The 21920-nt window shown below is 37.4% G+C and overlaps 1 protein-coding gene across 1 annotated transcript in view; it reads left to right on the top strand.

Annotated features, from left to right (window-relative positions):
- LOC107564431 (transforming growth factor beta receptor type 3-like) overlaps positions 1–21920 on the top strand; it is a 137102-nt gene that overhangs the window by 46332 nt on the left and 68850 nt on the right. The window contains exon 3 of the mRNA XM_016249523.1: positions 1430–1617. Within this exon, the coding sequence (XP_016105009.1) occupies positions 1430–1617 (188 nt within the window). The remainder of the gene's footprint in view (positions 1–1429; positions 1618–21920) is intronic.

Genomic DNA, 21920 nt, shown 5'->3' with positions numbered 1-21920 from the left:
GTTTTCCCTTAATAATAAAAACCTTAATTTAAAAACTGCATGTTGTGTTCACTTGTGTTATCTTTTACTAATATTTAAATTTGTTTGATGATCTGAAACATTAAAGTGTGACAAACATACAAAAAAAATAAGAAATCAGGAAGGGGGCCAACGGGTTTTCACACCCCTGTATGTATATATATATATATATATATATATATATATATATTGCGGTGTAACGATATTCAAATCAAACCGAAAAACTGTGATACACCACCCACGATATGTATCGCAGTACTCTTGGTACTGTTGAACACCTGAAACACTTTAAAAACACTGTTTATTTTATTTGTATTTTTTATATTGTATTTATTTGTGCTGTTGCATTTAGTTATAATTTTGTATAAATTTTAATTATAATTTTGTTATTATTTTCATTATTTTTATTTGACCGTAGTCCTTTTTTCCCTGAACATACCACATACACCTAACCAAAGCAAACCACGACCCTAAAACCTTGAACCGAACTATGAGCAATCTGAACCGTTACATATATATATATATATTACTTTAATGCAGTGAAATTTAACTATAACTCAATTCCACCATATAAAGTGTATGAATTATTTTGTATTAGATTTTTTTTCAGTAGCAGAATGATACTCTTATGATGTCAAATTCAGTAAATGTGTTGGGTTTATGTTTTATATTAGTAACCATATTTAATGAATCTGTCATGTTCTGAACTGTGCTTGTTCTCAACAGCACACTGTTATGCTGGGGCAGGTTACGAAATTTGCGAAGTGATTATATTGCAATGTGGTACTTTTCTAGTACTGTTATGCCGCGCAGTCTTATTTTCTCTGTACTACATTTATTGTCTGTTTTGGCCCTTTAGATTATTTCATAATAGTTGACCCTTAGGGGGAAGTCGTGACCTAATGATTAGAGAGTCGAACTCGTAACCCAAAGGTTGCGGGTTCGAGTCTCGTACCGGCAGGGATTGTAGGTGGGGGGAGTGAATGTACAGCACTCTCTCCCACCTTCAATACCACGACTGAGGTGCCCTTGAGCAAGGCACCGAACCCCCAACTGCTCACCGGGCGCCGCAGCAAAACTGCTCCGGGTGTGTGCACTTTGGATGGGTTAAAATGCAGAGCACTAATTCCAAATTGGAATTAATGGAGCACTAATTCCAAGATTGACCACGTCACGTCACTTTCACTTATCATTTATCAATGACAGAACTGCAATACAAAAACACTGATTTCATTTTCAATTGTGCAGAGTTGTTGCTAAAGGTTTTTATAATAACTGGCTTGCACAAAGTCATATGGGATGCTTTGAGCTCTTACATACTTGTGGCATGGATTTGAAATGACTTCAAAAATCTTTATGCAGATTAATGAGGCAGAGTGTGTGTTTATTCATGTTTTTGTATTATTTGCAGGTCCATTGTCTCGGAGCCCTTGTGAACTTTTGCCAGTTGGGGTGGGTCACCCAGTTCAGGCCATGTTAAAGAGTTTTACTGCCCTATCAGGCTGCGCTAGCCGAGGAACCACCAGCCTCCCTCAGGAGGTGCACATCATCAACTTACGAAGAGGCAATGCACAAGGAGACAGAGAGAAACCAGCAGAGGTGAGATTCCTTCACTACTAGACGTTTACCAGCACCTCAAATACAGCAAAGGCTCCTTATGTGCACTGCAAAGCCTTAATTAAATGCATCCAATAGCTGGTCTCAGTCATGTCAAGTTGCGCCATAACTAAGCATTAGAACATGAAGTTGATGAATAATCAAGAATAGTAGCATGACCTCAGATGTTCTCATGCTTTAATGCTGCAGTTTTGCAAAGTAAACAAAAATGTGAATCAGAGAAACTCCAAAACACAATTCTAAATTTAATTAATAATAGAGTAAAACAGTAATACAGTTGTTCCTGTGATGGCAAAGCAGGCATTACTCCAGTCTTCATGTCACATGATCCTTCTTAAATCATTCTGATATGCTGATTTAGTGCACAAGAAACAATTTAATTATAATCAATGTTGAAAACGGTTGTGCTGCTTAATATTTTGTGGAAATAGTTTTCTTAACCTTTTTTATTTTTTATAATGTATATTTCACTGATTTCACAGCTTTAAAATGTACTCTATTTTTAGACCGTCATCTTTAGTTATACAAGATTTGGTTCCCTTCATTCCAACAGATTCAATGTAGCTACCGTATCGTTTGTATTTGCTTGGAAACAATTTTGAAAGTTCTAGGTTGTAGTGTGGCTAAAATTGTATTTATTTATTGATTGCTTGATTTAATGGGTGGCTTGACTAAAACCGAACCATTTTAAATAGTTTTTAGTTTGTTGCTTCACAAGCTATATTTTAAAAGTACTGTAACTTTAGCCGTTATTTCTTTCAGTATTTCCATGCAGCCTTAAACACAGACCAGCAGAAATGTTGTCAGACAAAATGGGTGCTGAGGACCCCATGTGTGCACTATTTTAGATTGTTCATATAGCTATTTCACTGTTGTGAAACATCAAACCACTAAAACCTGGAAACGAAGAGTTGTATGGCTTCTTGGCAGAGCTGTTTCTTGCAGGTTTAACTTGCAATGATGAAGTGGGTTTAAACATCATTTGATTTTGAACTTGGCTGAGGTGAGATGATTTGGCTGGGTTGTAAAGTTTTAATTCTCTTGTTAGTTGGTGGGGGTGTTGTAGAAACAGCGTGGGGTGCGCCCACAGGGTTTGCGTATGAACTGATGTAATTGCTGGAAGGACTATTTGGCCGAGAGCAGTGCTGATTCTAGATGTTTGCAATGAGATGGTACAATCTTGTGTTTGCATTAACATTTCTGTAATTAGAGCCTTTTCTTCAAGCACATGCACAAAAACACGCTGGTTTAAGAAAATAATAAGATAAGATACTAATATGAACCTTTTCTACCCATGTTGTACTTTTTTCTAGTCTCATTAGTAACCAGTGAATATGGAAAGAAAATATGTACTTGGAAAAAGATTGTCCTTCAAGTTTTCAGCCCTCACATATCCCAAGAAAAACACCATTGGGCCTCAGGAAAGTTGGGGTACGTTTTGGAGCCTCTGTCTGGACTTTTGTGAGTGAAAAGGGAGTCCAAAAGAGGGAGTGAGAAGGGCCAAAAGAAGACAGAAAGAGTGCAAATGGGCGCAGTTGTCGGGCACTATCAGCCACGCGGATCGAGAAAGGCCCTTTCTCCTTTCTGAGCTCTGTGTGGCTTGGACTCACAGCTCTATTGAAATACAATATCGGTCCCTGCCGACACAGACAATGATGGCTTTAAACCGCCTTGCTTTCGCTGTCGTGTGTTTTTTGCATCAGGGAGCAAGTATCACTCAACTGGGTCGGCGCAGACAAAAAGCTCTCTTCTTCTCCCCTGCCAGGGTTCAAAGCCCCCTCGGATTTTACTCTGTGGCGCTCCATTAGACTGCCGCTCTTATCCATACCATGTCCTGTGTGCCCTCATGCATTGTAATCAGGATCGCTGTGAAGGGTTGTTGTTCCCTCCACCCTGACAGACAGGAAGCAGAAGAAAAGTGCACTGGCCAAAGCACAGGAGCGAAGTGCTGTAAACATCCGTGCCAGAGAGATCAGATTGTTGTTGGTGGCTTCAGTATGTGAAACAAAAGCCTGAGGAATGTTATCTGACGAAAAAGAGTAAGCAACATGAGAGAGAGAGAGCTTCCTTTGTTTGCAAGTTGTCAATACTAATGTCATTTGCAAACAAAAGATTTAAGTGTTTGATAAAAAAACTACTTGCCATTAACTTTATTAGGAGCTACTTTAACGTTTATCTTAAGAACTCCATGTGGTGATACATACTGTATTTGGAATATTCATCAAAATTAAGCCACTAAAAGGAGAACACAAGGAACAAAATCTGGTCCTTAGACTGGCTCATTACTGTTTATCACCTATATGAAATGTTTAAAAAATTGTTTAAATATATATATATATATATTTTTGTAGCTGGTTTAGGTGGTCTCATAGCCTGGAAAAGTCACTTAAGTCTAGTCACATTTTTTGTGGCTTAACAATTATGTAATCCAAAAAAAAAGTAAGAATGCATATTTGAAAGAAATGTATACTTTTATTCAGCAAGGATGCATTAATTTGATCAACAGTTAAGGCATTGCTGTATAAAATTGTATTTGAAATATATGATGTTTTTTGAATTTTCTATTCACTAGAGAATCTTAAAAACTTGAACGTACTATTGATAATAAAAATAAATGTTTCTTGAGTATCAAATCAGCCTATTAGTGTGATATTGAAGGATCATGATAACTAGATAATGGCTGCTGAAAATTCAGTTTTGTCATCACAGGAATAAATTCCATTTTAAAATGTATTAAAATAGAAAGCAGTTATTTAAAATTACAACAATATTTCACATTACTACTGTTTTGATCAAATAAATGCAGCCTTGGTCAACATAAGAAACTCCTTTCAAAATCTTGGATTGGTCGGAGCCAATAGCCTCAGCAATGAGTCCTATCCAATAATAAAAAAGAAACTTAAAAAAACGGGAGTGTACAAAGCTGCTTTGTATAAATATAATGGCAACAACAATAATAATAATATTCATAAATATTCATCAAATGTTTATAATGCATATATTACAACAATGTAGTCTAACGATCATGTAGTTATTGTCTAAAATAAAATAAATAAATAAATAAAAGTATTAAAAATGGTTCTGCATATCAGATATTACATTGCCTTTAATATAAATAAAAAGCCAATATTGGTTGATCTCTAGTCTGTAATATTGTGGATTAGCTGTTTGGGTAGGGTACAGTGCCCAAAACCACTCTAAAACCAGCAAACTAGTTCAGCCTGACCTGGCTGGGAGACCAGCTTTTTCAGCAGGGTTTCTGTAAACATCTCTAGGCGATTGATCCAAGCAGCAGGTCCTCTCATGGATAAACACCAGCATATCTGATAGCATGACTCCTCTGTACATGAGCACCATGAGTCACTGGTCGTGCTTTTGGATCCCGTCCTAAATGTGCTTCGTCAGGACTTTGCAATGGCCTGAAACCATGTGCTGGAGATGTGTGAAAATCAACATGTCTCAGCTAGCCAGCAGGATTCCAGCAGCCTATGGCTGAAAGCGAATCGGAGCTCTGGCAATGATGAGACATGTCATTTTCTGCTATGCTATAATGCCATTAGCCTTTTGTTTTTGTTGGGAAGTGGCTAAAGAGCTCAATTCTCTATGATGCCATTGTTGTGGGTTTGTATCAGTATCTTGGCAACAAATTTGCCTTTTTTTTTTGGTACTATTTCCACATATCTGGCTAACAATTGAATGGAGGCCAAGACTGTGTTTACTCGGAACATTCTAGGTCCATGTTGGAGTCCTGACTGCAATATGACGTGGTGCCTTGGTGCCTAATACAAAATAAACACAAATAATACAAAGCAACAGCTGTTAGCTTGCCAGTTACAAATGCTAACAAAATAACATTACAAGTTTATATGTAGTTCCCTTAAATATGTAATAAGCTGCTGGAAATGTCATTGGCACCACACGGAATTGCAAAAATAAAAGACAGTTACCTACATGTATGAAGAAATTGCTTACTTGAAGTTATTTCTGCACATTAAACTGGAGAAAGTATTTTAACATCCAAAAAATGACACGCTTTGCCTTTTAAAACTGCAGCAAACTTAAGTTGCATGTGTAGCGGCTGTTCCTTTGCGTTGTGTTATTTTGATATTAATAATAAAAGACTTTCCACACAAATCTGGTAGTGCCAAAGGTGATTTAATTGCAGCGCCTTCTCTCTCTCGCTGCTCTCTGTGCAGTAAAACACACAAACAGACAAGCGCTGTTATCTGCAAAACTTTCTCTTTTGTCTCTCGTCTCTAGTGACATTGCAGGAAAGAGCGCACACGCACACACTTTACAACACACATACACATTATATATAATAATACAAAGTGTAAGTAATAATAATAATAAATTATGATAATCAATTAACAACTTGTCATTCTTATATAAAATAATTCAAAACAGCATTACAGTGTTTCTTGGAGGCCAATTAACATACCTGTGCGGTAAAACACACAAACAGACAAGCGCTGTTATCTGCAAAACTTTCTCTTTTGCCTGTTAACCACAAAATACATGTTTAAGTACACCAGGTAGTCAACCACAAAACACACAATGATGCAATGTCCATCATATTAATAAACTAGAATATGTCTTTAGTATGCTTACAAAATATACCCAATTATATACATACACATCTTTATATATATATAAATATATATATATATATAAAACAATTTATCATAAAAGGAACGGAGCTCATGAAATCGTACCTCTCCTCTCTATTGACATTGCAGGAAAGAGGGCGAACTCCGATTGCGCTGCGATTTGAACCTCTCACATACATAGGACGTCAGCTGACGTGCATACTGTGACTATTACCTTTGATAAGAGCGCACAAACTTCTTTCAAAATAAAATACCCCCTAACAAATAATTAGTTAAAATAAAATAAAGTAAAGTAAATAACTAAAATGTATGATCTGGTGTAACAACATACGCCTGCTGCACATGCGCTTCATGGTATTGTGCATATGGGTGGATTTTAAGCTACCCCTTAAGCCTTGTATGAGGTTTGGTCGACACACAGGAAGATAAGACCGTTCCTTTCACCGCATTCCAAGCCGCAGATATTTCAAAGACCATTCCAGATAGTGTGCTCAGCGATTGAAAGGGAAGATTAAGGATGCACTGAACAAAAGAATCATGACAGCTGTTGATGTACAGACATCCGCACTAGGGATCTTTACTTTCTAAGGGACATAGGATCAGAATATAATCACACACGCACATTTGGAAACTGTAGGACCAGGATGTTCATCTTTAGCTCTGTGCTATAATCAGGGTTTCCGCGGGGTCTTAAAAAGTCTTAAATTTAGTTCTGTCATGACAACTCTTGGAGGGATTGGCATGGTAATGTACATGATAATGTTAATGTATTTGGTCTTGGTGGAATAGATCTGCTACTCTGCTGCTTCGGCAGAGCAAGTACCGAGACTTGCTACTGCCAATACATCCACAACATGCTGCTGTAAGCATGTAAGAAATACTGATGCTGCACATATAACACATATGAATAACCCCCCACAAAGCAGGAGACACGTTACACAAACAATACAAGCCAATATATGCATGCCGCTGAATAAGGATAAACTGCTGCATCAGTGGACATGCATGTACTGTATCCACACACATGAAGATGAACAGACAAGGAAAGACAAGACCCCCCCCACAAAGCAGATCTATCGCCAAGACATTTGTACTGCTACTGCTCCGAAGAGCCATGTGAACCGCATGCTTTACTATCTATGTGTTCCTGGGCTACCACGCCGACCGGCTTAACGCTAGTGGCCTATGGCTATGTGGGCCTGGGCTACCACGCTGACAGGCTTAATAATAGTGGCCTAGGACTATGTGAGCCTTGGCTACCATGCCGACCGGCTTAACAATAGTGGCCTATGACTATGTGTGCCTGGGCTACGACGCCGACTGGCTTAACTCTAATTAGACGCGCATTACATGTAATGTTAATTAACAAAATGGATATACGTTGCAATCCGATAGTTAAGACCCCAGCATCCACCTGAGCAAATATCATAATTTAGTCATTTAATATCTGCTTTTACATTCTACACTTCATCATTCCCAGCGGCAGCATAACAGCTAGTTAATTCATGTTTGTGCAATGATGAGACGGACAAAGTTAGCCGATGCATGTCATTTTACTCTCTCTTGTAGATAAAGTTAACAGGGTTACAGTGCACAAACTCCTGGGTGGACTGACTTGAATGAACGAATAAAGCAGAATATAAATGTTCTTTCTCCGTTTTCTGAACTACACAGCACAGCGATAGCACACGTCACACAAGCACATTTCTCCATACTACACTACCCATAATACATTTCACTCGGAACTGCAACAACCATAGCGATAACTCTTAATTCCCTTTTCCCGCAACACTATCCTGGATATGACTGTGATAAGTGCGTGCTTTTGACGCTATGTGCAACTGAAGTCAACCACACACTCATCATGATGAAAACATTGACCTTAGAAATAACAAATGTAAACATTCATATTACGCCGATGCATACCTATGGAGAACCCCAGTTGAAATGCATACACAAGAATGCTTATTTCATTTAACCTGTTTTCATATTTGTTACTATTAACATGTCCTCAGAGTGATTACAAGCTCTAAACTGCCTTTTACTCCAGCTGTATAAACACAGATGCTAAATGCTGCTGCTAATATGCTTAATATTTTGCTGCTGCATACAATGCAAACTGCTAACATGACACTTACTTGTTTACGGTTGCTCATTTTGTATTCAATTAGGCAGACCACGCAAATATACACAGCAATATGGATTAAAAGAGCATTGACTTATCTTAGATATTGATTTAGGCTGCTCTGAAGTGTGCTGCAAAACTGCTACAGCAAACAAAAGCCAGGTATTTGAATATTAAGCGGTAAGCTCATTGGCTACCGATACAGGAGAGAACCAATCAGCTGCCATGTGACAATGATGTCGCCAGGTCAGATTGAGCTAGACCTATCGGACTGCGCCATCTAGAGTTTCATGCCAGAACTCTGTATTTGTATCAAATTTAAGGCCTTAAAAAGTCTTAAATTGTACAAGAAAGTCCCTGCAAACACGCAGAGCTTTAAATGTGAACTGGTGGATCGATAAGAAGATCTATAATGCATTATAAAAATCTTAACATAGGGGTGTGCGATACGTATGGTCTGCGATAATATCGTAATTGTTGTTTTAACGATGTGTGATTTGATATTATGAGTGTATCGCGAAAAACAAACACAAAACACACCTGCAGAGTGCACGCATACATTAAGTGATGAAGTCTAGTAGGTTAGACTAGTGCGCGTGCACATTTAGAGTGCGTTCTTTCACTGCATGAATCAGTCTATTAAAATGCTTTTAGAATGATCACATAATTTAAGATATGGGGCAGAAAATGTATATATTAATATCACACGAAGAGTGCCGTTTTTTTCTCTCCAAAAGTAAGCATGATTACAAATGTCGTATTTATTTTATACAACAGTTCAATAAACAGGAAGTTAATATTAAGAGACTTACATTTTAGACACCATATTTCCTGTTTTTGCTCTATTTCTCCAACAAAAATCATTTCAAACACAGCCACAGGCTGTTTTGTGTCTCTTAGCAACAGGACGCTGTTTTGTTCCTGAATGAATCATACGTTTAAATGATTCGGTTCAAACGCAATGCCTCACTTATTAACAGTGACTTGCTGCCACCTACTGGCGGTTTTAATTTCACATTTAAGGTACCTTTTCATTTTTTAAATAATTTCAAAGATCAGTGTTCAATGTTTTATGTTTAAAATATCAAAACATTATTTATGCATTTGTAATCGCAGGTTAAAGTATTTACTGTCCCTCAGAACTGCATTAAACAGTGTGTAAATGCATCTAAATGACACTTCTAATGCAGCTTCTGTGTTTCCTCTGCATTGCAAAGATATATTTTGTTGATACTAATTTAATTTGCTTGGTAACAACCCAAATGCAAGAATTTGACTCAAAAGATGGTTCACCCTTTTAGAAAAAATGGCTTAAAGATAAAAATGCCCATAAAACTTGTTGGAAATTATTAATTTTTAAAAACCATGACTCTAGTTACTGGTCTCGAATTCAGCTTTTGTGGCTCAGAAACCAGTAAACAATAATGTCTCAAAGGTCCGTGGGGTCATTCTAATGGTGCAATTCTAAGAAGGCACTCATTCACTTAATATATACTTCTCACCCTGGTCGAAGTTCAAGTTTTTGTCCATTGTGGTCCTCTGCAAGATAAAAAAAAACAAAAACAAACATTGTCTTGCTAATCACATAGTCCCTTCCTTTGGGACTGCAGACTTTAGAAGTGTTCTAATGTCATGCAAGACTATTTGTCCTTGACACGTTTTTGCGGCCGAGAGTGCCACATTTTTTATGGTTTACATATGAACCCCATATGACTATTTGTTTTGGACTGCTTCCAGATGTTCTCCATTTCTCTGTAGGGACGTGTGCTTGGCGTGTACAGTATTCGTTGGCTTGCTTCACTGTGCTAATGGAGTTCTGGGTTACCCGGCACGTCAAAACTTTCCTCACCAGTTATATTTAAGAGATTTAATGTATTAGCGAAACTCGACTCTGTCCTGACACCTAGCTCAGTGTCTCTCAGGCCTTGTTCACCTGTGTGGTCCCTGGCTGGATGGTAGGAGGACAGATAAATCTGTCTGTCCGTGACTCCTTGGCGTCACAGAGGATGTTTGGAAGGGACTGAGGCCGGTTTGTGGGGTCACGGATGTGGGAGAGAGAGTTTGGCCCTGTTTTTTTCCACTTAAATGGAGAAAGATAAGCACCCAAGGACATATGGCTGAATCACATTGAGCCTTGACATTAACAACCAACTACCTGGGGCATTGGCACAGATATGGCCTTTGGATTCACACACCCACACTTAAATCACATTTAAACGCACAACCAAAACTGCCTTCTCTCTTTTTTTCACAGATAAACACAGGTTCTCATACACACACACACACACTACATACACACACACACACCCTTATACACACACACACACGCACACACACACTTATACACACACTCACTCACACACACTCTTATACACACACACACACACTCACACACACACACACACACACACACACACACACACACACACACACACACACACACACACACCGTCCTTCAGTTCTAATCCAGCATGGAGACTGTAGCAGGGTCGTGTTTCATGTGCCCAGGCGCCACCGGCCTTCAACAACAGATGGATCAGATCCTCCAAGACATAAACAATTCAGCGAAGCCCTGATTTACTGCTCCCAAACACAATGTTGAAAACCTAGAGGGGCGATAGGGTTACTGGCCATCACGGTTCCGCCAACTAGAGTGACTTGTCCATAAATGTGCTATGAACCATTATAGGATGTGCTCTGCTTTGCAAATATAATTAACTGAACTGATAAGTGATGAAGGTTAACCACTTGGTAAGAGTCATATTTTAGTTGTTTAATGATCAGCAATGTTTTGCCCAGTTCTACACATCCAGTACAGTGGTCTGTACTGTATAATTTAACGAGGGAGATGTTGCAGGCCAGATTTGAAAATATCTGAGCTCTGTTGTAAGCTCTTTTCCAAAACGTATTTACTTGATATAGTGACAAATGAATAAATAAATAAATATTTTTATTATTGACATTGGTATTGAATGAAATCATTTTTCTATTTATAAACAGCATTCCGAATTTATATTAAAAAAATATATATATATACTTTAAGTATTTATATTTATTTTTTTAAACATTTTTACTCACAGCTTCTAACTTATAAAATATTATTGAGCTTGGCATAACTAGATAAAAATATATTTATTTTAAAAATGCCCACGGAGTTACTAGATTGTAATAATTTCCCTGACTTTTACCAGGTCTAGAAATCACATTTTAAAAATCTCATATATCTCATAAATCCAGGTGTTTCCAGATCATGTGAACCCTAAAAATAAAATAAAATAAAAAATCAAATTAGAAATATCTTGATTTTTTTTTTCATTTGTCCACCAACGTTTACTATCCAACCTGACAGAACTGGAGAGGCTCTGCAAGGAGGAATGGCAGAGGATTCCCAAATCCAGGTGTGAAAAACTTGTTGCGTCTTTCCCAAAAAGACTCATGGCTGTATTCGATCAAAAGGGTGCTTCTACTAAATACTGAGCAAAGGGTCTGAATATTTAGGACCATGTGATATTTCAGTTTTTCTTTTTTAATAAATCTGCAAAAATGTCAACAATTCTGTGTTTTTCTGTCAATATGGGGTGCTGTGTGTACATTAATGAGGAAAAAAAATTAACTTAAATGATTTTAGCAAATGGCTGCAATATAACAAAGAGTGAAAAATTTAAGGGGGTCTGAATACTTTCCACTTACACTGTATATAATTTATTTATTTATTTATTTTTTCCACTGAGCTTGTTGTAGTGCCTTCTCTAATACCAGAACAATCTGCCTTCGAATTTAGATTTAATTTTAGCTAAAGAAATATCTTCAGAGGATAATTAAGATGCCTTCATGCATCCTTTTGTGCCATCAACGTACCTATGATGCCTTAAAATGCTGTCTCTGTGGGCAGCTCATTAGGTTTTGGAACAGAGCTTTGGCATACCTCTATTAGAAGATATACAAAGATTTTACAGCAAGTGATACTGTGATAAACCACAACTTACTGCTATAATTATGGATCCTATGTCTATTTTTATATTTGTGCCTCTGAGTTCAGAGACTGGCCAAACACGCACCCTGTCTTTCTCGTATCCTCCTGATAGAAATAACAGTATCACTTGCCCTTCATATTGTGTGAAATTTGCAAGCTGTTTGTCATGCAGCCTCTTGGAAAGTCAGGGCGTAGAGTTCATAAATTCATCTTGTTTTGTTTGAAGTGGCCATTCTCCTGTTTGTTTTGGACTGGGTCTTGGATGCTTGTTTATAGAGTCAGCATGAATGCAGCTGGTCAGTCAGAAATTACGGCAAGGTTAGTCTCCAAACGCTCCAAATCCTCCACGTCCCCTCACAGGCTTAACCCTGTCAGATAGAGGTGAAGACATTTGCTCAGAATTGTGAGCAAGAGTGTTTTGGGGTCATGATCAAAACTCAAGTACATAGTAATTGTACTTTATTGCTGTGCTTAAGTATTATTTTGGGGAGTTTGTACTTAATGCAAGTACTGTTGCAACTAAGTGCTTGAAGTTTTAATTACACTGTAATTTACAGTAAATTGTAACTTTACACTGTAATTTACAGTAAATGTAATTAAAAAAAGGCAGTTGCCAGAACTTTACCGTAAAAATATGGGATCAACGTTTTAGGTTTTAAGGGACTGAACTTAAATTTGCAATAGCTAAATAAACAAATTAACATAAGATGTAACAAAAACCAAATGAACATAAATGATAGCAATAACTAAAAAGAAACAATGCAAAATACCATCAAATATAAAGTTTAATGCAGGGAATTCAGTTTAAATTTTTTACATTTTATTACAGTGTACATTATATATTTTACTATTATTGTATCATTTAATTTCAGTCCAAATTTAAAACTTTGTGCTGCACTTTTTAGCACACCTTGTTTGTTGTTACAGTGTAATACTGGAAAGCGCAAACTGTTTTGGAAGGGGTTAGCACTTTTGCTTCAGATATGTTGAGCCCTGATGCTCATATGGGTGATGCAGGTTTGAGTCCTGCCTGCGACATGTCCAATCCCATTACTTCTCACTCCCAAATATGTTCCTGTGGCTTTGTGATACTATCTGTAAAAAGAGGTAGGAGTTTCTTTAATTCTTATTAAAACCTGAAGTTTAGGCAGGACAAATTAAAAGATTCTACAGAAAACTTGCAACCTGTGTGTAAGTGCTGCTTATTTCAGATGCAAAGAGGATGTTTACTTCTAAAGTTGAGTTCTCTCCCTGTTTTCTCTGGAGAATAGTTGCATAAAATTAAATTATGTCTGTTTTGGCACAAAAAAACATTACTAAAACTAAAAAAGGACCTCTGGGAAAAAAATAAAATTATGAAAAAGTATGTTATGAATGATTGTTTATTGCACTAACACATAGAAATACATTACCACTCAGACAGCAGCTGCAAGGTGTCAGTGCTGGCCTCTTATTCACATTGAACTAACATCCTCATGTAAAATCCTTCCCAAGCACAGCCTCCCTTCTTCTGCTCCCCTCACACATACACATATTTCCATTTTACTGCGCAAATCAGAAGGAACGGTTTCCTGTCCCTCTCTCTTTTCCTAATGCCAGTGTGTTTTACATTGTTACAGCAGACGGCCCAGGCTGTGTTTTCCTCTCAATAATAGAGAGAAATGCACAGCTGCATTTTGCTCTGTAACAGCTGTGGCACTGGTCCAGACTGGCTAATTAAGTGAAACTGAACACCTAGCAGTGACTGTGCATAATGCTTTTACTTTCTGATCACTCTCTCTGAAAATATAACTACTTCCTTTTACTTCAGTGACTTTATACATATATATGCTGTATATATATTTGTTAGAGCTGTGGCAGATGATGGTGCTCATATGCAGATATGCAGGTTTTGAGTCCTGTCCAAGTATACTTTTGTACCTCCATGCTCGATACCAGTTAAAAGAGGCCAAAGTGCTAAAATAACTCTAGAGACCCTAAGAAAGTGTTTGATCAACTCAGTTCTTTCCTGTGTTGAAGTATTTCCTTTTGAAACAGGAAGCTGTCAGGACATATCAAAGGTCTTGTCCTTTTTTAACCAGCCAGTAGCTTTCAGTTTACGTCAATTCAGCAGTGATCAACTGATATTTGGAAGCTTTTAATTGAATAAGTTCTCCCAGTTAGTGTCTTTTTTTTTTACACATGTATTTTTTATTGGTTTTATTATTAATTTATTATTTATTAGTTGATTAATTGTCAAATTATTTGAGATTATGTTAGTAAATATAAAATAAATAGTGTTATTGCAGCAATGTTGTGTATGTATTCATTATATTTAAATGAAATTGTATTGCCCTGTGGCCATATACAAATGTATTAAATTGACCATTATGTAGGGCTGCACGATTAATCGAATGCGATTGTCATGCGCATCTTGTCAGTAAAGCCGGTTCTGTGATTAGTAGTAAATCTCCAGCACGTGCTTTCAGATGGAGCAGTGTTTACTACACAGAGCCGTAGTTCACTGACAAGCGACACAAAACCTGTTCGTAATCGCAGACGATTTAATTGCGCTATTATGAAATCAAAGAAATCATTCTGTGATTATGAAAGCTGTTTGCGTAGCTTGTCAGTGAACTACGGCTCTGTGTAGTATAGGGCTGGACCAGAATATTCAAATATTCGTTCAATAGGTTGAATTCGATTTTCAATTTTTAGATTCGAATATTCTTTTTTTTCCCGAACACGCTGTTCTGCAGTTTATTAAAAGTTTATTAATTCTGAATGTGTCGCGTGTCCATATTGCACCAAAATGCAACACTGCACTCCCTTGGGTCCGCAGCAACATACCCGCCACAGGTGAAGTCGATTGGATAAACGGTTCTCGACATAATAAAATTGCAAACAGACAGACTGGCACAGAGAGATTCCTGCCTTTATTACACCGTGTCTACACCGGACGCGTGCGACAAAATACAATAGAACCTATTATGCTGTCTACACTGGATGCAGCACAGTGCGGCACGACAAATTCCTGACAGTAAACTGCTGCTGCATTCTATTTATGACGTACTGACACAAATTTCAAATGATTTTCAACGGTTGCTTTCTCCAGTGTAAACGGACTTTAGCTGTTGCGGCGCAACACAACAACTGTCGCGTCCGGTGTAGACACAGTGTTAGAAAGAAGAATATGTTCAGCCCCCTCCCTCCGAAGCTTTGAATATTCTGTGTTGACTACTACCAAAGCTTCGAAGCTCAAAAAATGGTATTCGGACCAGCCCTAGTGTAGTAAATGCTGCTCCATCTGAAAGCACGTGAAAATACCACGTTTTTACTCCAAACTCACTTCATAACGTCAGTCAGGTGTTTGAAATAAATCCTTCTGTGAGATGATGTGGCTTCTTTCACAGAATAAGGCACGCAACATATTTCATAGTATTCTAAGCAGTGATAAAGACTATGTCGATTAGCACTGCATTATTATATACTTTATTATAATAAAAATTATAATAAGACGAACTCGGATAAACCATTTATTGTCGTAGTTGTGTGTTTATTAGTCACGTTGAATTAATGAAAGCAGTTAAATGTTCTGTTTATTCAGCAACCGCTATAAGTATTTCCTGGGTTTCTTCTGCAATGCGTATTTGGAGTTTCCGCGTGAGAGCGCCCTCTGGCCTTCGAATGGAGATTTACTGCTGATCACAGAACCATGCTTCACTGAAAGATAAGCATGACAATTGCAGCTTCTGCCTAATCGCGATTTATCGCCTTTGCGATTTAATTTCAATTAATCGTGCAGCCATACCATTATGTTTCTTTTTTAATGGTCAATTAACCATTTTTTTTAAAAAACAATAATAAAAAAAAAAACAGGGTGGCCAGTGGCTGATATTTTATATTATACCAGCTAATCGATTATTTTTTTTTTTTTAAGTGTCAGTTTTAACTAGCATATAGCTGGCTTTAAATATAACAGACATGGACTAAAATTTCATGGGGTCTTAATAGTGGAATGCTTCAGTTACAACACATTGGCTTTTCTGAGAATATAGGTTGGGATGACGTTAGACGATGCAGTGGAATGTTCTTTTGGCAGAGCAGAAAGATCCTGACTCATTAAGGAGTCTTCCTTCTGCGCTTTTGATAAAGAGCCATGTCTGTGGCCATCCCTTCAGCCCTGTACGTCAAGACAGCTTTTCCTTCGCTGTGAGAGCTGAGAAATAAGAGATATTTCTGTGGATCTCTGTATCCTTATCCAAAGAGTTCAGGGAGGCGGATTCTCTCCACTTCAAACACAGTTGCACTGAAAGCCTTGCTACAACAGCAAACCAGCCCAGTCAGAGAGGCCCTTTCAAGCCTGCAATCTGCTCCCTCTATCACTGCCACCTCCACAAACGCCTGGCTGGAAGGTGGTAGTCTGATACTCCTGCGGCAGAGAATGACTCTGTTTTGACACAGGCCGCTTGGGGCGGTAATCCTTTAGTTCCAGGTTAACTCTCTCTCCTTCATCACAATGAACAAAACTGCAATGATCTCATCAGTCTCCGCAGTGACCTACGGATCAAAGTGCCAGAACCCTTCTCTCTGCCTGCAAGCCTGTATGTGTGTGTGTGTGTGTGTGTGTGTGTGTGGATGGTTGGAGCGTCTCGAAGAGAGGGGAAACAAAGCGTTCATTCTGTGGCAGTAGATGTGATAAGGCCAGTAAGTAGTGGGGACAAGAGCGTGTGTTCTGGAGAGGAACTCTGCAGTCCGATAAGAGAAGAATTACTCTATGGCACATTTACACTAGATTAGATGCACTACTCAGAATGAGAATAAATATACCAGCTGAAGGAGATTGGAGCAGTGGTTCTCAGCTGGTTGTACTTCAGGACGCAGATTTGGTTGCAAATTGAACCCATACACTACTCTTTTTGATGGGTTTTTGAAAGAACCCTCTTATGCTCATGAAGGCTGCATTTTTATGATCAAAAATACATTAAAAACAGTGAAATACTAGAATTAAATTTTTTTTTAAATATATATATTTTAAAATGTAATTTATTCCTGTGATGGCAAAGCTGAATCTTCAGAAGCCATTACGCCAAACTTTTGAATGGATACTGTAAGTATGTCATGTGCATGATGGGGTTTTCAGTGGCTGATGGTGATAGCAGGATGGTAGATGACCATACAATTCAATGATAGCAAATTAGTTGTACACAAACACGCTCTAATGAAAATAAACATTATCTTACACTCCATTTATTCACAAACAAATGAAAACAGAACAAATTTTCTATCAACCAAGCAGCCATAAAAAAATCGCCAAATATGGCCTAATTACCTTAAAAAAATTAAAAATCCTTATTATTAGCTATCCTTGATTCGTTGTTTTTGTTAGCATTTTTGGGTCTTGACCCACCAGTTTCAAACTTGATTAAAGAAAGCTAGTGAGGGCAAAAAAAGCCAAAATATTGATAGACTCAAAAAAGATAAGAGTAACTTAAATAATTGTGCAGATGAATACATATCAGTAATGCAAACATTTAAACAAAGATGGACTCGAGGCGTCTAAAGTTATATTCACGTGGTAACAGGTGAAATCCTGTGGTACATGTGCTATTAGTTTTGGTCTACTCTCTGTAAACTAGTATCAGAATACTTTTGGTGTATTGCCATCGGTACAGTGCAGAGCCATGGGAGTTATCCGACATTTACAGGGTGTGGCATTTCCCTTGTCAAAACTGGCTGTGTCATAAAAATAACCACGCTCTATCTTTTGACAAACAAACTTAATTTTCTCTTAGCAACATGAGAGCAAACAGCGGATAGCCCGTGTCTCTTATCCCTCTCAGAGAGTGTGATTCCACAGCGTGGCTGAAAATAAACAAAGCCAAGCCAGTTTAATCTAACTCACAGGCCATCTTTGTCTAATCAATTTAGCAAAAGTTAAACATCAAACGCCAGCTCTTGGCCGCAGCTCAGCATGAGGCAGAGCGGATGATTGTTTTATCAGGTGGAATTCGTAGATAGAGAGACTGGAGCCTCGCAAACCCAAACATGAAATTTTGACGAGGTGAAGGGGACAGGGACAACACCGCCACCTCCAGCCTGAGAATCAGTTTTAACAATTGACATTATATCTAAAGCTATTCTCCATTATTTGATCATCATTTTAATCATTTTATCATCTGCATTCTGTGGTAATAGCACAACGTTTGCACCAAGCAAATTGCCTGTTTTGTGCACTGCAAAAAATTACTTCTTAATTTATAATTAGTCTTTTTGTTAATATTTTAAAGATATTAAACGTTTTATATTAAAACCATCTAAAACATATTTAAAAGAGGATACATTTATTTGAGGAGCAAAACTGCATAAAATATTAAGACTTGTACTTACAGTAAAGAATGTATCTTGAATAAGTGTATATTGCATATTTTTTCACATCTTTTTAACTTGTTTATACTTAAAACAAATGAAAAAATAATAAGTGCAGTTAGAGAAATACACTCATTATATACTATATATATATATATATATATATATATATATATATATATATATATATACATTATATAATATATATATATATATATATATATATATATATATATATATATATATATATATATATATATATATTAGAGGAAAAATAGACAAAATACTTTTTCATAGTTTGAGAAATTAGAAAATAATCTATATATAATATGAATCTAATGAGCCACATTGACATAGAAAGGGGGTGTGATTATGCTGAAAATAATAGAAGCAAATTTAAGTACTCCCGCCTAAATTTAGCATATTTAATGCCTGGTTAAACTGAATTGCGGGAATTAAGTGAATATGATTTGGGTTTTTGTTCTGAAATACTGCATTTTGCAGCTTTTTTGTAAATTCGCAAAAAAGTGCATGTTCATCAGAAAGTAGAACCTGTGTCTGTGGTCTTCTGTAATGAGGTCAAGCATGTGTTTGTGCACATTTGTCAGATAACACACATCAGGAGGCTTAGGGCTATCAGATTTATCATCCAGACGTGCCCCCAAATTTACAAAAAGTACACAAAAAGTGTGATGGCTATCGGTTGGCCATGTGCTTTGATGTGTCTGCACAGAGAGCTGATGAGGTAGATATATCTGTGTGTTTGTGAGCTCAGACACAGGCAGATAGACATTACAGTGCACTAAAGGAGCTTCAGGTTGAGAGGTCACAGATCACTGAGCAGTGCTGATAACAGAACTCAACAGACTGATCTGGCCCTCAATCTTTACCTCATTTATTCTCTTTCAGCCATCCAGAAAGAACCAAGATGCAGTCAAACAACACACACACACACACACACAGTGCCAAACATTCACATAGCTCTACATTGTTTCAAACAGAGTGCAGTCAAACGGAGTGGTAGGAAAGCTCATGCACAGACACATGGCAGTGATTTGATCAAATTTACAAGAAAATCTCTTGACTCAAATCTCTGCTTCGCTAAGCAATGTTAACAGTGTGTTTCTCTGACACAGTCACAGAGAATGTGCAAACATTGCGTTATTTCCAGAAAACAAACATTATAAATAACTGAAAGAGTTGTTTTCGAGATCTAATGTCTACCAGTTTTAAATAATAAAGTTGCAGTTGTGAGAAATAATGTCACAATTGAGATATATACAAAAAAGGTACAAAGTACAAAGCTGTTTTACCCCTATAGGCACAGATTTTGACCATTTTTTCCTTTTGATGACAGTGCAACATCACAAATAAAGTTTAAGATATAAAGTGAGGTATAAAGTCAGAATTTGCTATAAATAATGTCACAACTGTGACAAAAAAACACACAATTACAAGAAATAAGCTGCAATTTTGAGAAAATTGAAAGAAATAAATTGACTTTTTTTTTTCTTTACTGTGAGCAACAATAGACTTCCATAGTTAAAATAGTTTTAAACTATTTCTGCTTGGACTAGGACTAAGATTGTCACAATGCCAAAATTTCAGTAGTTGTTATCAATGGCAGTGAAATTTTTATTGTCACTAGCAATTTTGAAAATGAAAATGCTAACTCATCCTTTAAGTGGCTAAGCAATGCTTATTCAAATGAGATCCACTCGTATTCAAGCAGTTGTTAAAATTGTTAATAATATAAAGAGAAAAATGTTTACCAAATTGGTACTTTATACTACCCATACAATTGACTGATTTTTATTTTACTTTTAAATTGTTTGCAAAGTAACAGTACTTTTGACATCCTTAAAATGGACTTGTCATCCAACCACCATCTTTGTCTGTTTCCTCATTTCCCCATTTATGATTCCATATCATCTGCCTATCGTTCTCCTAAATAAACTCCCTGTTTCCCACCCGTTCCCCAAATCTTCACACGGCCCAAGGGAACACTGTGACTGTTATGTTTTGCTTATCTTACATTATTTGGCATCTAATTAGAGGATGTTTTAGTGAACTGAAATTTTGGGAGGACTATCAGTCGCATAATGAGCTCTATCAGTAATGTCAACACCCTTTCCTTTTAACAGGGAATTGCTGTCAGCAGTGAAAGAGAGATATATACAGTACATAGAGAGTTGACAGAGTTGATTTATTAGTGTTTTACATGAGAATGCAAGAATTATGAAGGTTTCAAATACAGATAGACAGGAACAGCACAGTCTCCACACAGGAACTGCGGTGTCTTGCTGACATTGTTTGTTCTCACCGAGGTTGGGTTGTTGATTTGAATGGTTGGTTGCTGGTGAGTTAAATGACATGGTGTGATCGGTTTCCCATCACCCCCTGCAGTAATGCTAGCCTCTGTGCTGGGTTTGTACAGGGAGGTGCAGCTGTCTTCTATCAGAGCCTGTAGTTTCTTTGTAACTCAATCAGGCCGGACGGGCCCCCGCAACATCATCAGACAGCGGTTAGTGCAGCGGCCTGTGAAATCAGGTCCAGACTCACACTCTGGACTTCACACTGGTCATGCCTTTCTTTTTATCTCTCAAAACATGATCATCTCAACCACTTCACTCTTCTGAGGCCTGGCTTTGCTCAGTTTAACAACTCTGTCTGCAATTCAGCAGCAATGTGTGATGGGGAGTATGTGAGCTTACTCTGGAGAGCTGGGATTTTAGCTCATGCCTAGCCAAGGTAATTTGCTTCTCACCTTGGTGCAGTTTTGGAACGGTGGCACGACTGTGTTTGTGCCTTCTCTAAATGACTCATTTGTTTTGTCTGATTCTGAAATTCCATGATTTTTACAACCAGGAGAGTTTGTGCTTGAGCCCCTCTCCTTATAACTCTCCACGTCCCTTTCTTTAGACAAAACTTTCATCCATTTTCTTTCTCTGGTTCTTGTTGACAGGCATAGTTCACCCATAAATGAAAATTTACTCACTCTCATGTTATTCCAAACCTGTAAGACTTCCATTCATCTTCAAAACACAAGTGAAGATTTTATAATGAAAGCCCAACTGTACTTACTTGACGCACAAGAACAAACCTCATTGGTTTGTGCATGAGGCAAACATGTTTGAGTTTCCACCTACAGGTACTATGTGCTCTAGGGATATGTGAATAAAAACCTAAATTAAATCTGTTCATTATATTGCATATCATGTTTCTTAAG

Source organism: Sinocyclocheilus grahami, unplaced genomic scaffold, assembly GCF_001515645.1.
Source record: "Sinocyclocheilus grahami isolate Dianchi unplaced genomic scaffold, SAMN03320097.WGS_v1.1 scaffold934.1, whole genome shotgun sequence".
NCBI lineage: Eukaryota > Metazoa > Chordata > Actinopteri > Cypriniformes > Cyprinidae > Sinocyclocheilus > Sinocyclocheilus grahami.
Note: the sequence above shows the minus strand (reverse complement) of the source record. Positions and strands in the feature narration are given on the sequence as shown.